We start from the raw sequence: 17,527 nt of genomic DNA, 5'->3' as shown, positions 1-17,527 counted from the left end.
ATGGGATCTTGTTCTTCTCTAGTTGCTCTGGGTTCTTCTGTTGGCCACCATCGTGGGGCTCCTGCTCCAGCGCCTTGCAGCCAGACTGGGAGTGGTCACGGGGTTGCATCTTGCCGAAGTCTGTCACCGTCAGTATCCCAAGGTGAGCAGTGGAGTGTCCTGTTTGTCACTCATCTCAGAGGAACCTGCGTGTCTGGCAGAGTGTGCTGGCCTTGTGGTATACTGAAATAGTGGAGTACTTGGTGGTCAGTGACGCTGCAGATGAGTCCCAGGGGGAATTCTGTAGCCCCTCTTGCTGCTAATTCATATTTCTGTACGCCTTCAGAATTTAACTTTGAGATTCACTTTTTGCCAGAAAGCTTCCTTAGAAAAATTCAGTTTGAGTAAATACTTACCATTCATTCTGCCTTCTGACATCCAGCAGCGCCCAGCCCAAGGAGGGGTGGGAGTGCTATAAGCACTTTCATTCATACATCCATATTCCTATTATACATATTTTCTTTTTTGTTTGACTTTGTCATCAATTTGAAAAATAAGGTTTTCTCTTTTACTACAAACTCTATGTGGCAGGATCTTCGGATTTGCTAATAATTATTCTTCAATTTACCCTGATCCTGGAGGTTACACTGTCTTCCACAGCTTTTTTTCTGGACATTTTGGGCCTTTCTTACTGCTACCTAAGGCAGGAATGGACCCTATGTCTGGAAGGTAGTTGTAACCTAGCTTCATCTTGAGATAAGATAGTGATCTGCCTCTGGTTTGTCCTAAGTGTTTAATCTCCTTTCCTGACTGTGAAAAACTATCCTTACCTGTTTTTTTCCCCCTTATATGCTTCTCAAAAAAACCTTAGTAATTTATAATTTCTTGTAGTTTCTCTTCATGTATCCTAACAGTTGTTTTTTGTGACAATTTTTTGTGTAGTAGATCCCGGAAGGTGGTTTTTGTTTTGTTTTTTGTTTTTTCTTGGCCTCTGTGAGCCAGTATTAACTAAATCTGCCTTTCAGCTGGGTGGTTCGACCAGATTAGGTACCTGTTTTGTTATGTGCCACTCAATTTCAACCACTTTGCCCTGAGTCCCTTTACATATTTGTCCTTTTTCACTTGCTTATATATTATCATTACATTAAGGTTGACCCTAACCTCTTCATTTTTGTTTTGTCTCTTCAGCCACAGTCAGGATATTTTCTTCTGTGGCCATTTTCTGTTTTCTTAACAATATTTTGACCATATTAGCATCTTCATTTTCCCCTAAAACTTTCGGATTGTTTTTAGGCAGGAAATTAAGTGGAAATTAGTGATTGGAAATTCCGTTCCTCTGTTGAGTGGAAGGTAAGAGAAGAAATTAGGATCAGCTGCTGTCCTGACCTTGGTTTATAGGCACCACCACATAGAAGCACCCTTGCTTTCTCCAGCTGGGGCCCACAGTGCAATGACAGGCCATGTGGAGCCCAGTTCTGGTACTTCATCTCTAGACTGAAGCCTTATGGAGGACTGTTGATGGGTCAGTGCCAAATGTGAATTCCAAACTATAGAGAAAGTTCTTAGAAATGATTAATTAGAACCATGTCTTTCTGCTGTTTGGTATTTAGGTCCCACGAATTATCCTATGGCTGATGGTGGAGTTGGCTATCATTGGCTCAGATATGCAAGAAGTTATTGGCTCAGCCATTGCCATCAATCTCCTGTCTGTAGGAAGGTGAGGGGGTTTTCCTCCAGAAAGTAATATTTTGCTAGATTTCAAAGCAAATGTAAAAACAAAAACCAAACTAATTTTCAATTTTCAAGGTTCAATTCAACTATTATTTTTTCTGTGGAACCTTTCTGGAGCCACCTTCTCTCCCAGCAGCTGTAGGCTCTTTATGTTCCGTGTTCTCATATTGGGTTGTGCATCCCTCTATTATACAGTGTGTGACATTGTGCGTTACAATTATTTATTTGTATATCAGTTTGTCCCACTAGACAGTGAGCTCCTTGAGGGGTAAGACCCACACTTTTCAGCTTTGTATCCTAAATGTCTGACTTCGTAGACAGTCAGTGTTTGAATGAATGTACTTTATTCGGTTGGTGCTATGTTCCTAAACTACCCAGGGCCTGACCTCCTGCCACTGTCCCCTCTCCCACGAGTCCTCGCTTCTCCAAGTGTTGTGTATCTGGAGAGCTGTTCTGAAGAAAGTGTTCTTCAGTGTTTCTTTTCTTCCCACTAATCTCCATTTCTTATCTCTGACCTAGGGTTCCTCTGTGGGGTGGAGTGCTCATCACCATTGCAGATACCTTTGTATTTCTCTTTTTGGACAAATATGGTAAGGAGAGTGGGAATGGAGGGGTCAGAGGGGCTACTTTGCAGCAAGTAGCTGATGGAGAAGTCTGCCCTTTTGTGAGCTCACTGTTGCATTTTCCCCTCTAGGCTTACGGAAGCTAGAAGCATTTTTTGGCTTTCTCATCACCATTATGGCCCTCACATTTGGATATGAGGCAAGTGTTGCAGGCTATTCATTACTTTTTAAAACAAAAAAGATTTTTTTTGCCTTTTCTTTCAAGACTGTATAATGGTAGGATGGTTTAATTGTATCACATATTAACAAGAAGCCAATTCAGCCTAGGCCAGTTTTGAAGAAATACGATCTATAGAGACCAGTCTCTGGGAAGGCCTGCTGGGTCTCCTAGGTCAAACATAAGCAGATTTTTTAGGACTTTCTAGACTAGACTCCCTGGTTCCAGGTTGGCTAACCCCACAACAGAGCAGCCTTGGAGAGGGTTAAGGAGGGAGTTGCAGGGTGATTCCTGGCTATTAACTTAGAGGGGTTCTGGTTTTGCTTATCCTGGTTTATACCAACTGCAGCTTGAACTTTCTCTGTATTGCAACTGTTAATGAGCTATAAAGGATATAATGGATATTTCCTGATTTGTGCTCCAACCCAGATACCCCTAGGAATCAGTACCATTATATGCAGTAGTAGTAGCTTTCTATATCCAGTTGTTACAAACTCATTTTTGCTCAGTGGCCTGACTAAACTTTTAAAAATACATCTAATCTGGGGTGCCTGGGTGGCTCAGTTGGTTAAGTGTCTGACTCAATTTCAGCTCAGGTCATGACCTCGGGGATCTGATTCTCTCTCTTTCTCTGTTCCTCCCCCTTCTCACGCTCTCTATCTCTATTTCTAAAAGAAATAAAATCTTTAAAAAAAAACAGCATATCTAATCTCCGAGTAGATTATGCAATAGATGAGTCTCAGGCTTCCAAGAGAAGTGCTGAACCAGGAAAAAGTATGTATGAGAAGTATTTATGAACGAGTCTCAGCATACGTTAGTGGCACACGTACGTGATTTTTAGATAAACATAGGTGAATAGAGGTGTAAGGATGGATAATCAAGAATTGACTATATTCTTGGGTCTGCCTCATAGGAGTGGTTGTGAAGCTAATGTCAATGAGGCCCTTAGCCGCCAGCTAATTCTTAGAATATTAAAGACATTCTCCACACATCTTCTTTGTATACCTACAATATGGTGTGAAATATTTGGATATCCCAGTCCTGAATTCTCAGACCTCTGGAAGCAAGCACTCATGCTGCTTGGTTTGCTGATGGTGCTATAGTCCTCATTATTCTAGGTGGTTGTTGAAGAAAGTGTTGTAAGGAGCAATGGATGCTGAGTGTTTCCTGGTACGATGCTACTCCCCGGGCCTCATATTCTAATAGTTGTTATGTTGGTATGTAGTATGTTACAGTGAAACCCAGCCAGAGCCAGGTACTCAAGGGCATGTTCCTGCCATCCTGTTCAGGCTGTCACACCCCGCAGATCGAGCAGGCTGTGGGCATCGTGGGAGCTGTCATCATGCCACATAATATGTACCTGCATTCTGCCTTAGTCAAGGTGAGCATGGCTCTTCTATCCGTGCCGTCCAGATAGTTCATGTTTCCTGGTTTGTGCCCCAGCCCAGATACGCCTAGGAATCGGTACCATTATATGCAGCAATAGTAGCTTTCTATGTTTTTAGTTGCAGGGGACACACACTTAGTTTAAAAGCGTTAGAACCCTAAAGGAGTGGAAGGTTTTTTCATGGTTGGATGTTTATAAACTTCACACACTCAGACTCTGTTTTTATCACAAAGGTGACAGAAATAAGTGACTCCACAGAGAAAATGGGACTGAAATTCTTCGTAAAAGGTCCAAAAGTATGCCACATCTCTTGTGTTTAAATCCCAAAAGACTGAGTGACCTTGAGATCAGGAGTACAGAGCCCAACCAAGGTTTTATCAGTCTTACACAGTAGTTTGCTGGGAGATTTCAGAGACCTTTATAATTAAGGTTGTTAGGACTGAAAATCAGGTTGTTTTTGTGTGTCAGTGGTTCTTCTAGCCACAGTAACTGAGAGCTCAGTAGCATGTAGTCATCATTTCCTGTTTGGGGAACGTACAGTGTTGTCAGAGGGTCATGAAGTCCTTACTCACTTCACGAGCTAGAATGTAAGTTTTCTCACATTTCTTATGGTCAGTTGTTTGCCCTCTAAACCTTTCAGCTAACTTCAAACTCATGGAATATTACAAGGAAACTTGTTCTAACTAATCAAAAAATGACTACTGCTGTTTATCTCTCTAGTCCAGACAGGTAAATCGAGCCAATAAGCAGGAAGTCCGAGAAGCTAATAAGTACTTTTTCATTGAATCCTGCATTGCTCTCTTTGTTTCCTTCATCATCAACGTTTTTGTCGTCTCAGTCTTTGCCGAAGCATTTTTTGAAAAAACCAACGACCAGGTGGTGAGTAAGCCAGGGTCGTGAGTGATAGTGAACGTTGAGGGTGGTGAGGGCCGGAATGGGGTAGGCAAAGTGACAATGACTTGGAGCACAGGGAAGACAGATCTCCAGCCTCAGGGCTGCCCCATCATCACTGCACTAGTTAGGGTCTAGAGTCTGGGGGCAGACCAAGCCTAGACCCATTTTTCCCAGCTACTGGCTCAGAGTGAGTTTGCCTCAGAATAAAGGTTGCCTCACACTGTTGTGTTTGTGGCTTCATGTGTGTTTGGTTCTTTGTCATCCCCTTTTGTTTCCTGTTTATCAACTGCCAGCCTGCTTTGCCAGTCCTGTCATTTAGTGGTGAGGATAGGTAGGAAGGAGTCAACAAGCAGAAAGCAGAAACTGGCCTTATACTTTTCTGCATTTTGAGTTCTCTATCATGTTGATACCCGATTGCCTATCTATAGGACTCCTCTGACTCAGGAGTCCTCTGCTGTTTCTTAAGGGCCCTCTGCTCCTGCCATCACTTAAAGTGAGCAAGCATTCACATGCTACCATGCACACTCTTAACTCAGTAAATATTTTTGATGGCACGACGGTGTAGAAGGATTATGAAAGAAGACCACAAGTGCCATTGCTGCCAGTCCCTGCTCCCGTTGCAACCTGTATCCAGTGTCTTACCTCCAGCCTTTCTCCTAGATGACTTGAGTGTGACCTGTAGTTTGTGGTCTGCCGGAGAGTTCTTCTGGTCTGGTCCTTGCCTCAAAAATAAAAGTTGCTTCTAAACTGCTTTGTGTTCCAGATTGCAGTCTGTAGAAATAACAGCAGTCCCCACACTCACCTTTTTCCTGACGATAACTCGACACTGGCTGTGGACATCTACAAAGGGGTAAGCCTTTTCAGATTTGTGATCATTGCCCCTGAATCCGCATTCTTGCCATCGTATCTGATCTTCTCTGTGGGTTCACTTTGGAGCTGAACCTATCTTCCTTGGAGTGTCATTTATTTCAGAGTCTAGATGCCAGACAAGCATTTTTGGATTACGTGGGAGGGAATAGAGGATCAGCTGAAAGATGAACTGTATCAGCAATCCCAGAGTTATGTTGGTAGTACATAGTTTTGTAGGGTGTTAATAGGGGGAGACTGAAGAAGGTGCTCCTGGTAAAGTATTCTTTATTGGGACCTCTCAGTCTCTTTTATGCTCATTACATTATGAATCTCCCAAGAGTAGAATACATAATTTATGTAGTGTTTCCCAAATGTGCCGACCTTTCTCTTCACTGCTGTTACTATCTTCCAGAATAGTGTGTTAAGTAATATAATTTGGGAAATGTTGTGTAGACTGCCTTTCTTTCTTTCTTTCTTTCTTTCTTTCTTTCTTTCTTTCTTTCTTTCTTTCTTTCTTTCTTTCTTTCTTTCTTTCTTTCTTTCCCTTCCTTCCTTCCTTCCTTCCTTCCTTCCTTCCTTCCTTCCTTCCTTCCTTCCTTCCTTTCTACATATTTAAGATATAGGTTGACGATGAAGGCTTTAGGAACTTGGAGAAAAGACTAAGCAGAGGAGTGAAGGAATATCCAGGAAAATTTAGGTTGAAGGCCTCTAAAATGAGGTCAGGTTCTGAGTCTAGCTTCTGGGGAGTAGCACCCAGCACAGCACTTGGTGTAGGTTGGTATGTAGCAAAGAAGAGGGAGAAATGTTGCAGAGAAATTCTGTTTTGGTCATTGTCTAAGCAGACCACTGACACAAACATCTTTTTCCCTTTCCTCTCGCAGGGCGTTGTTCTGGGATGTTACTTTGGGCCTGCTGCACTCTACATCTGGGCAGTGGGGATCCTGGCTGCAGGACAGAGCTCCACCATGACAGGAACCTATTCTGGCCAGTTCGTCATGGAGGTATGTGCTGTTTTGACCGGTATAGATTAGAGGAAGAAAATATTGCTTGCTTTTTTGTTACTTTTTTTTTTATTAAGATTTTTTATTTATTTATTCGACAGAGATAGAGACAGCCAGCGAGAGAGGGAACACAAGCAGGGGGAGTGGGAGAGGAAGAAGCAGGCTCATAGCGGAGGAGCCTGATGTAGGGCTCGATCCCAGAACACCGGGATCACGCCCTGAGCCGAAGGCAGACGCTTAACCGCTGTGCCACCCAGGCACCCCATCCTTTTTGTTACTTCTTAATCCCATGTTTCTAGGGTCTTCCCGAACCTCCCCAAACCTTTCTCTGTTTCCCATTCTTGACATTCATCCTGCTTCTGTTTTCTTCCAGGGATTCCTGAACCTAAAATGGTCACGCTTTGCCCGAGTGATTCTGACCCGCTCTATTGCCATCATCCCCACTCTGCTTGTTGCCATCTTCCAGGATGTAGAGCATCTAACAGGAATGAATGACTTCCTGAATGTTCTGCAGAGCTTACAGGTGAGGAGGGAGCTGGGGAAACTCCCATCTCATTTAATCAGGCGGTATTATGTATTGCCCTTAGGTACCAAGCCTGTAGTGCTGGGTTCTGGGGACAGTTCAGAGGAAGAAAGAGGACACAGTCTCAGTCTACAGTAAATGTATGGAATCCCTGGTATCTAAAAAGCTTTTAGAAATGATGTGGTTTGTAAAAGCCTGTTGAATGGGAATTATCTGCTATAATTACATATAGAGTATAAAATTACTGTTTTTTAATTCAAGCAAACATTAAATAACTTAGGACACTGCTAGGTCCTATTGAGGTTAAAAAGGCAAGGCAGATACGAATGTTTATAAAGATACAGGATCAGAATTGATGCCAAGTTAATGATGGCTCTACAGGTTTCAACATAATGCACGAGCATCTTGGGATGATAGGAATAATTTCTCATGGGGTTGATGAGGCAGGATGTGTGTTTCCCTGGTGCTAACAGTGCTGCTCTTGAGGGTAATACAAGGATCTCCAGTAGCCCCATCTGATCTTCATTCTTTCTTTTCCAGCTTCCCTTTGCTCTGATACCCATCCTCACGTTTACGAGCTTGCGGCCAGTAATGAATGACTTTGCCAATGGAATGTGAGTGTACTTCTCTCAGTTCCCCAAAAATATGTGGGGAAGCATATCTTCATTGAATTAGGCCAGTCAGAAACTGAGTCATGTAGGGGAACCACATGTGTTGAGAGGTGAATGCTGGACCTGCCCCTCAGTCTTTGGCTCAGAGAACAGAGACTGTGAATGTGGTAAAGAAGGCAAGCACGTTTTTCATTTCTAGCACGAGAAAGTTCCGCTCTTAGGGCTTTAATTCTTCAGCTTTAGTCACTGAACTGTAAAGCACCTTAATTCCATGTTAAATGATCTTAATGAGAAAAGCATAAACGAATACCTTTATATACATCTTTAAATGGTCTGGGGTATTTGAAATTACTTGTTGCATCTGTAGGTACTCAGGACTTGTTGCATTTCTAGGGACTTAAATATTAAGGATTATTTGATAGTATTTAACCCCCTCTTTCTCCCTGTTGATGTCTTGGGACATAGTAACAATTTTCGGTTCATTTTGAAATGCCTCTTACTTCTGTCCTGTCTGCCCTACAGGACAGTGTCCTTTTCTGCTTGTGAATGGGTTGGACTGTTCCACCAGTGACTGATGATTCTTTTACAGAGGCTGGAGGATTGCAGGCGGGATATTGGTCCTTATCGTCTGTTCCATCAACATGTACTTTGTCCTGGTTTATGTCCAGGAACTCGGGCATGTGGCATTGTACGTGGTAGCTGCTGTGGTCAGTGTGGCTTATCTGAGCTTTGTGTTTTACCTGGTAAGTCCATTCAGGAGGGGGCAGGGGTATAGGTATCAGAGATGGTAGAGATGGGGGTTATTAACACCAAAATGCAAGGACCCAGAAGAGCACATAGCAATCTTTTTTTTTTAATTATAGCACATAGCAATCCAATCTCCAGGTTAATGAGACAGTTTACATGAAATTGTTAAGTCACCTGTGGTTAAATAATATTTTTAACCATAAAATTTATTTTGGCTCTTAAGAGCTGTCATGTTACTTCTATCTGGTTTCCATCCTTAATTCCTGATAAGAGGGGCACCTGGGTGGCTCAGTCAGTTAGGCATCTGCCTTCGGCTCAGGTCATGATCTCAGGGTTCTGGGATTGAGCCTCATTTCAGGCTCCCTGCTCAGTGGGGAGTCTGCTTCTCCTTCTCCCTCTCCACTCATGCCTGCACTCTCTCTCTTTCTCTCTCTCTCAAATAAGTAAATAAATCACTTTAAAAAAAAAACCTGATAAGAGAGTATAGAGTGTTTGAGGAATTAAAAGAACAGTATAGAAAGTAGAGAGTGATACAAGATTTTAATAGCTGTCTACTAAAGAAAGAAGAGTGATATTCTCTCATTAAATTACTCTAGAGTTATTTAAAAATGATGGTTATAAAATCATAGCTGCACAGAAAATTACTGCAGAATAATGTATTCCAAGATAGTCAAATTTTTCTTCAAAAATCCGGGGTAAATTATGTAAAAAATGGTGATAGTAATTGTGTTAGGATGTTTCCTTGATGGATATATTCTTTTCTCTATTTTCCAAATCTTCTTTAACATTACTTAGAGTGATGGAAAATAGTTCTAGCAACAAAGACAACAAACCCACCTCCCTGTTCTATACAGGTTTCTCTGAAGAATGCATGTGTGGAGGGTTAGGGAGAGCAGAATTTATACCACATATGCTGCAGAGAATGGTTAAGGATGGAGGCTGGAGACCTGCTGATCTTTTTAACGCTTACCTGGCCTGCACGCCAGTATCTTGACACAGGTTAAGTACTAGATTGAGAAAATCACTGTAGTAACTATTGAAAAATTATGTCCTGGATTGATTTATTTTTTCTTCTTTCCTCCCCAGTAGCCCTTGAGCACGCTGGGGTCATGCTGAACCTGTGTTTTAGGGATTTACTCCAAGGAAACCCAAGTAACTGAACATGTCTTTGACAGGAATTATTTAAAAAATTCATTACAGAAGTTAAGAGAATCCTTCCTTCCTGCAAATTAGCTATGGAGAGACTGAGTTGTCCTCAGTCACCCTGAGAATGTCGAGGTTGTTGACACATTTTTAGGCTGAGGACTAATTCCAGAGTCGGTGCTGTTAAGCCCCCAAACACTTCATAGAGCAGTTTGGGATACAATCCCAGTTGTGTTGGTCTGTCAGTCATTACCTCCACGTGCATCATGACGAATGGGGTAGGACTGAAGAAAATGGTCTTCAGGGAACTCCCAGTTGGACAAAAGAAACAAACTACAAACAGCGGTAGGAACAGGGAACTCGATATTGAAAATAGTACAAAGACATTATGTTGAGGAAGGCAGATTCCAGGATGTCTTGGGGGTGTGGGGTTGCAACCTGGGTGGTAGGAGATGAGCAGAGCTGGATGTTCAAGGAAGAGAGCAGGGGGCCGCCTGGTGGCTCAGTCGGTTAAGCGTCTGTCTTCGGCTCAGGTCATGATCCCAGGGTTCAGGGATCAAGTCCCACGTCGGGCTCCCTGCTCAGTGGGGAGTCTGCTTCTCCCTCTGCCTGCCACTCCTCCTGTTTGTGCGCTCTCTCTCTCTTCCTCTCTCTCTCCCTCCCTTCTCCCCTCTCTCTGACAAATAAATCTTAAAAAAAAAAAAAAAAGAAGAGAGCAGGTTTGCATCTGAGCAGTGCGGTGTGAGCAGTCGTGATGGGACGAGGGATCTGCAGTGCGGTTGGTGAATGATGACTGTACTTTATCTTTCAGGGTTGGCAATGTTTGATTGCATTGGGCATGTCCTTCCTGGACTGTGGACACACGGTAAGCATCTCTAAAGTCCTGCTGACCGGAGAAGCCACTGATGGCTATACTAAGTAAACACTGGATCAGTCTGTCTTCCACAGGTAGCCATCAGAGCCAGTGTGTTTCTATGGTTTACTGTGTGAACATAGCCAAAAGTATGTGCTGTTGCACAGACTGCACTTAAGACTCAACTCTTTGTTGGGAAAGACTTTGTTTCAATATGTGTTCGAAAGATGGAATTTTTTTTTCTTCCTGACCTTCTAACCTGGGAACTAGATTAGATAGGATCCTTGAAAAGCTGACATTTGCTGCTGTCATTCCAACACAAACTCTTAAGTAGCTGCCCAAGGGCCAGCTTGTTTTATGCTTGTGAGAGATAATCCTATATGCATGATTCTTAACCAGGCTATGCATTAAAAGAACATATTTGAGAAATGTGATAAAGTTTTCATAAGACAGATTACAGAATGGGTATGCAGGTTTGGTTTATAAAAAGCTAAAAGACTGAGAAATACTTCTCTTAACGCGTACCCCATCAATTATTTTAATTATAAAAAATAAAAACTAAACTGGTTTCATCCATAATAAATATAAAATTATGAAACATCTACCTCTTTCAGGTTTAACTTCTTTCCACTTTAAATTTCTTGGTGGAAGTTAAGAGGGATGAGAAATGATAAAGAGGGTAATAAGTAGTAAAGCTGACATGTCGGTGGTGGTTATTAATCACCTTGGAAAATCACTGAGCAAATTTTCCTCAGAGATTGAAGGCTTATCAGAGTGTTCTTGCGAGTCCTGATTTCCTTAACTTTCATGTTAGTACAGAGTTTTCCTGATGACACTTACTCTTGAGCACATAGAGTTGTAAATCCTTCACCTTCCTCCTTCAGGAGGTTGGTTATAAACAAGATGGTAGCGTTTATGAACTGACATTCTCATGAGATTTTGGAATGAGAAAAGACTTTAAAGGAAAGAAGAACCACTTGTTTTATTCCTAAAAGACACCTCCTACCAGGATTGTCGTGGTTTTCCGAAGCATGCCCAGGACAACTTGCAAGGCAGCCTCAGGAGCTGTGGACCTAACCGTTGCAAAGCTCTTTCTCTCTCTCTCAGCAAGTCAGTAGGAATCACTATGAGGGAAAGTTCTCTCTCAGCAAGGTTGCCCTGGGCTCCCTCTCTTCAGCCATTCCCTCAGAGGGAAAAACTTTTGAGACCAGATGGTGGAGCTCTGGAGTCAGAGGAAATGGGTCTCTTCAGCATGATGCTGCTGCTCTTCAGCCACTGCTGACATTTTTACATGTGGAGCCTGAGATTATGTGATTATATCAAGTCAAATCACACTTGTCTGGTGGAGATAAATAATCAAGTCTGGTAGAGCCATTGACTTGACGAGAACAGTAATGGGAATGGCGTTTGAAGGACTTCTCGGTTTTGGAGCTTTCCTTCTAGAGTCCTGGTTGATGGACATTCTCTATTCATCTGAGCCCCTAAATGCATTATTGCTGATATTTTGCACACAGTCAAGAGTACAGACTGGATGGCTTGTCTTTTATAAGCATAAGGATCAACTGCTGTGTATCACTGACCATATTACCTTAGCCCCTCAAGTAATATAGCACAGGATCATGAAAGATAAATTTCCCTCACTCTTCCTCCTCACATCTGCCCTTCTCCCTGTCGTCACTCCCCAAACTGGTCATAAGGGCACTCTGTGAAGATATTGGGGACTGACATCTTCATCTCTCATCTGGCTGGACTAGGTGAAGGCAAAATTGACAAGAAAAATTCTTTGTAAAGACAGTACAATAACACTACCTTTGTCCTGAGTCTGGGTGGGTCCAGTCAGGCTCAGATTCACACTATTTAGAAGTTCAAGTAAAGCTGCTTGTTTTCTTTTAAAAGTTTTGTTTATGACTTAAGATGATGGAAAATTTCTTCCCAGTTAAGTGGCATTTTATAATACTATGTGTGTAGTGTTTGACAGTGTTAAAAATACTCTATACTGTATTCCATTTGATCCTGTCAGCCAGTACTCCGGGTGCAATAAACAATGCTTATGAAGCCTCCCAGTGCCAGCATGCCAGTGTTTGTGCCGAATGTTAAGGGTATACAGTTGTACCTTATGTAAAGTGGTCCTTGTCCTCCATAAATGTAACATGAAATAATTGTGCTGTCACAGCACACAGGGAGCTAATGGATGGGGAAGAGCTGTAGTTTGGCTCCTGTGAGGTCCTGCTAGTGGTATTACAAGTGGTTACACTGAGCTGTTAGTGCCCATTTAACAGTATGTAAACTTGGTTTGTAATTAAAAAATTTTTTTCCTTTTCCTGTTTGGTTTCCTGGGTATTTTTTGAATCTTGAAAATACTTCCGGGGATACCGGGGTGGTTCAGTCGGTGAAGCCTCTGCCTTCGGCTCAGGTCATGATCCTGGGGTCCCGGGATCAAGCCCTGCGTCAGACTCCTTGCTCAACAGGGAGCCTGCTTCGCCCTCTGCCTGCCGCCCCCCCTGCTTGCACTTGTGCTCTCTCTCGCTGACAAATAATAAAAATAAAATCTTTTTAAAAAAAGAGGAGGAAATACTGCAACATCAGCCACCACTGCATGACATTTTAAGCCCACACTGTTAGTGATTTTCTCTTTTAAAGGGACGGAGGTGTAAATAGGGTTAGTCTCAAGAAGACTTGATAAACTACAGACACCAACCACTAATACCAGTTCACCCACTTATTCAGATAGTTCTGCTGTTGCTAAAGGTCACATCATTGCCATATTTAGACTCGAAAAAATTTGTTATTCTGCCTTTCTTTGCTCTAAGCTTAAGGTTTTTCTATCTGTAGTATGGTTTCACCATTGAAGTAAGCTTTTATATTCCGTATATGCTGCCAATGAAACGTAAGAGTATTTGAAAAGAGAAACCAAAATTGTTTAGCTTAAAAATTGAAAGCATTTTGGCAGAACTGATATAAATGGAAATATTGGCACCATTTAATAAAACAGACAAAGCTCAGGCATACTGAACTACAGGCCCTGTCACCATATGAGTGACAGGAAAACTGAAGTCAGCACTTCATTTATCCCAAGGTTGTCACTAGAATTTCACCGTCCCTTTCTCTGTTGTAAGCTTTTCCTGTGTGTCTTACAGGAGCCAAATACCGTAACACAATAGATGTAATCTGGGAATTTGTTCTCCATGTTGTCCTCCCTCATTTAGGTCTCCTTTCTTAACCTGGGTTTAATTTCAAAACTACATTAGGATGCAACAATGTGGAGATCATGATTTGAGATGTTTCTTTTAGCTCCACCCTCTGGAATGCTTTTGGCTTCTTTATTGGATAGGTGTCAGCTTCTTTTGGCACTTCAGCTTACGAATGTTAAAAACGGCTCCCACTGACTAGTGTGTGCTAGTCCTGGTCTGAGCGCCCCTATCATCTCATTTAATTGCTATAACAAGAGGATCAACCTCTTTATAGATGAGGCAACTGAAAGGCCAAAAAGGAACTTCCCAGCATCACATTGCTGGTAAATAGGCAGTTGGCATTTTGACTCGAATAGCTTAACTCCAGAGCCCACATTGTCATTACCAAACCATCCTATATAATACATAGGACACACTCTGTGCAAGGGTAAGACACCAAGCTGGGTGTTTGGCAGGACCAGGAACACATCAAAGCATTTGGGTGATACTCTGATTAGTGATAGAATATGTTTTAGCTCCCAAGTTGCCACCTGGAAGACTAATTTTGTTTGGCCTGTTCTAAATTTGAAACAACTTGGAATGATTTTTGGTAAGCGCAAAAAATGGACAGGGCAGGGCTCTGTGATCCTACCCCAGGAGTAGCTAAGATCTGTCAAGCTTACTCATTTGCACTACCTCTCTGCCCCTGACAGTATATGGCCTATTCCTGTGTCATTTAGCCCCATTTCTCAGTGTCACAGAGCAAGAAGACAAACTCCTCCAACGAGGAGGTTCTGTCTAGTAAGGCATCTGAGTGACTCTGGGGATCACAGGACTAATAATGCAGCCCTTGCCTGCTACATAGTGAGGAAGCCCACCACTTCAGCTCTTGTGAAAAGGCTTCAGTGAATTCATAGTGTATCTGACAATCGCTCTTGGTTACTAAAACCTGAGATGTAAGACCCTGAAGTGAATAAGGAGGCTTGACTGAAGAGTTGTCTCTTTGGCCCAAGGCCAGTGTTAGTCATTTCCTAGTCCACTGTTCTTAGAATGGTTTTATCTTGGGCTTCATCTGGGGTCATCTTTTACAAATAAGTAGGAGGAGGCTCCAAAAGGGTACACGAACTTGCTTAAGGTCACAGGAAGTGACAGGGTTGGAGCTTGAACCCAACTCTGGTGCCTTTTCCACTACACTACTCGAATAGGGACATTCTCCTGTGGGTTTATGGTCTACGTTCTGCATTAACTCACAGGCTGTTGATGCCAAGGGGTGATAGCATTCCTAAAGCCCTAAGTAATAACAGTAGGGCTAAATTGAGATTCAGTGATTATCTCATGGTGTATGCAGAGGAGAGAAAAGGAGTCAAGTCCAACTTTACGGATCCCAACACAAACCATAGGGATACAGAAGAAGAAAAAAGGGGCGCCTGGGTGGCTCAGTCGGTTAAGCATCTGACTCGTGATCTCAGCTCAGGTCTTTATCTCAGAGTCACGAGTTCAAGCCCGGTGTTGGGCTCTGTGCTGGGTGTGGACCCTATTTCAAAACAAAACAAACCATAGGGATTCAGGTTTCCAGGAAGGCAGTCTGGCAGTGTTTTTTAAAAAGCAGTCCAAGTGATTCCAGTTCAGCCTGACAAACATTTGGGACCCATAGTTCATTTCCCTCTCTCAGCACTGTTTTTTTTTTTGTTGTTGTTTTAATGAAAGGCTTTCTCTGCTCAGGTGCCAGAAGATCATGAGGCCTGGATAATACGGCTCAGGATTTAGAATGAGCTCAGGATTTAGAATTAGTATTTAATTCTAATAATTTAGAATTAGCATTTAATTCTAATATTTATTTTAATTATTTAGAATTTATTTGATTTCTAAAACAGTAGAATACAAAAGCACCCAGTGTGTTTTTGGCTCTCAATGCCCTTATCAGAAGTAGCCATCCTGGGGGTCTGGTTGGTTCAGTCAGTTAAGCGGCTCAGGTCATGATCCTGGGGTCCTGGGATCCAGCCCCAGAGTCCGAGCTGGAGGAGTTGGAGTCTGGGCTTCCTGCTCAGCGGGGAGCCTGCTTCTCCCTCTCCCTCTGCCCCTCCCCCTGCTTGTGCTCTCGCTCTGTCAAATAAATAAAATCTTTAAAAAAAAAAAAAAAAAGAGCCAAGTGTGTCACAAGAATAGTCACAGTGCAAACTTGGCTGAGGGCATTTGGTACTATCTCAGTTCTTAACTGTTTCAGCTCCGAGCTATTATTTCATGTGCCATAGACCATTCATGTATCTGTAAGCCATTTCTTTTCTGAAATAAAAATCAATATAGCAGTACTGAAAAAAGGCCTCTGTTGATGTGCTGATGATAGGTCCCTCACATGCCAGTTACAGTATTTAAATACTTGCAAATCAGGGGGCACCTGGGTGGCTCAGTGTCGTGGTCCCAGGGTCCTGGGATCAAGTCCCACAAGGGGCTCCCTTCTCAGCGGGGAGCCTGCTTCTCCCTCTGCCTGCCACTCCCCCTGCTTGTGCTCTTTCTGTCAAATAAATAAAATCTTTAAAAATAAATAAATAAATAAATACTTGGAAATCAGTCTAACCCTTTTCTGTTTTCTCGTCCTTAGTACCGTCTGGGATTGACAGCTCAGCCTGAACTCTACCTCCTGAGCACCGTGGATGCTGACTCACTTGTGTCTAGATGACCGACAGCCTGAGACTATATAAGAACCCCTTTGCCTTAATCCTTTTGTGCCAGGTGTCCTGTTAACATATCTCTGTTAGTTCAGAGGTGAGTTTTGTTCAGATGTTTTGAACAAAAGGCAAAGATTTCCTCATGGGAAGGGCATTAAAAGCTGACCGCTCTAAGTGTAGGACAGAGACCCACCCATCTCAACAGTCCTACAATAGCCAGAGTTAAATGATTGGCCTGTCATGGCCACACACCCCTATGGGCTTGTGTCTTGACTTCTGGTATTTTAAAAAAATATATATGTGTATATATTTATGTAAACCTGAACATATCAGTTTGGGTAGAGTTTTAAGGTTATATAAAATTGATAGGCCTGTCTTATTTTTTTAAAGATAGTATTCAGGTAAATCAGATGCTTATTTTATCTGGGTCCCAAGTGAGAAAGGAGAGGGAGTAATGCTCTTCTTCAGAATGATCTGGTCAAATTAACTTACCTTTTAAAGTGATACTTGACTATGGCCAGTTAAATTCCACGTCGGTTTTCATCGACCAGACCCTTAGTGACTCCTTCATACCAGCACATCATTTCTAAGGAAAACATTTCCTCTTTGCAAGCAGTCATATTTGGTCCTGGTTATTGGCATGCTTTGTAATTACAATTCTCTCTGTTGCTTTTCTTGAAATCTTGTCAGAGGTATGATGGTATTTTCCAAAGAGCTTAATACCTTGTAATAAGATTCAGAAACCGTGCTCTAACCAATGATCAGTTTTCCATGTGACATGGTAACTCAGCCCATTCTAGCCTTCAGGTTTTAGGTATAAAAGAAGAAACTTCTAACATTTAATTTTGTAAAGTTCCAACAGAAGATGTTGGAGGTGTTTGTTTTCTTTCTAATGTTTGTAGAGTCCTACCATGTCTTTTCTTCCCATTTTTCCCATTAAAACTCCAAACACCATTTCTGGGTCCAAAGTCTGTTTCCGGGAATGGCTAATATTTCTAATGTTGAATTTCCCTGAATGCTAAGCATTTTATTTTAATATATTTATACCAAGTAATATGAGATTAGAACTAGACTAGGACTTGGACAACTAGTTCTTATGTCATAAACCGCCTGCCTACATGTGGGTTATAGACCTTTTTGACCCCTTTTCTTCACTGGGACTTTTCCCTTATGATTTTTGTAATAAAAAAGTT

General features: G+C 42.2%; 1 protein-coding gene across 7 annotated transcripts in view; it reads left to right on the top strand.

Annotated features, from left to right (window-relative positions):
* Positions 1–17,527, top strand: part of SLC11A2 (solute carrier family 11 member 2) — a 53,060-nt gene that overhangs the window by 17,774 nt on the left and 17,759 nt on the right. For 4 of the 7 annotated variants that reach the window (XM_045801051.2, XM_045801053.2, XM_045801049.2 and 1 more), the window contains exons 5-17: positions 23–142; positions 1,590–1,696; positions 2,230–2,300; positions 2,405–2,472; positions 3,716–3,871; positions 4,598–4,756; positions 5,535–5,621; positions 6,502–6,621; positions 6,995–7,144; positions 7,685–7,758; positions 8,345–8,498; positions 10,457–10,510; positions 16,268–17,288. In XM_045801051.2, coding sequence (XP_045657007.1) covers positions 23–142; positions 1,590–1,696; positions 2,230–2,300; positions 2,405–2,472; positions 3,716–3,871; positions 4,598–4,756; positions 5,535–5,621; positions 6,502–6,621; positions 6,995–7,144; positions 7,685–7,758; positions 8,345–8,498; positions 10,457–10,510; positions 16,268–16,345 — 1,398 coding nt within the window. In that variant the 3' untranslated portion in view covers positions 16,346–17,288. Of the gene's footprint in view, positions 1–22; positions 143–1,589; positions 1,697–2,229; positions 2,301–2,404; positions 2,473–3,715; positions 3,872–4,597; positions 4,757–5,534; positions 5,622–6,501; positions 6,622–6,994; positions 7,145–7,684; positions 7,759–8,344; positions 8,499–10,456; positions 10,511–16,267; positions 17,289–17,527 lie in introns of those variants that run through there. The other 3 variants (XR_006780231.2, XR_006780232.2, XR_015721689.1) reach the window with 1 other exon arrangement.

This window comes from Ursus americanus, chromosome 25, assembly GCF_024610735.1.
Source record: "Ursus americanus isolate L20-20 chromosome 25, mUrsAme1.1.p, whole genome shotgun sequence".
Taxonomy (NCBI): Eukaryota; Metazoa; Chordata; class Mammalia; order Carnivora; family Ursidae; genus Ursus; species Ursus americanus.
Note: the sequence above shows the minus strand (reverse complement) of the source record. Positions and strands in the feature narration are given on the sequence as shown.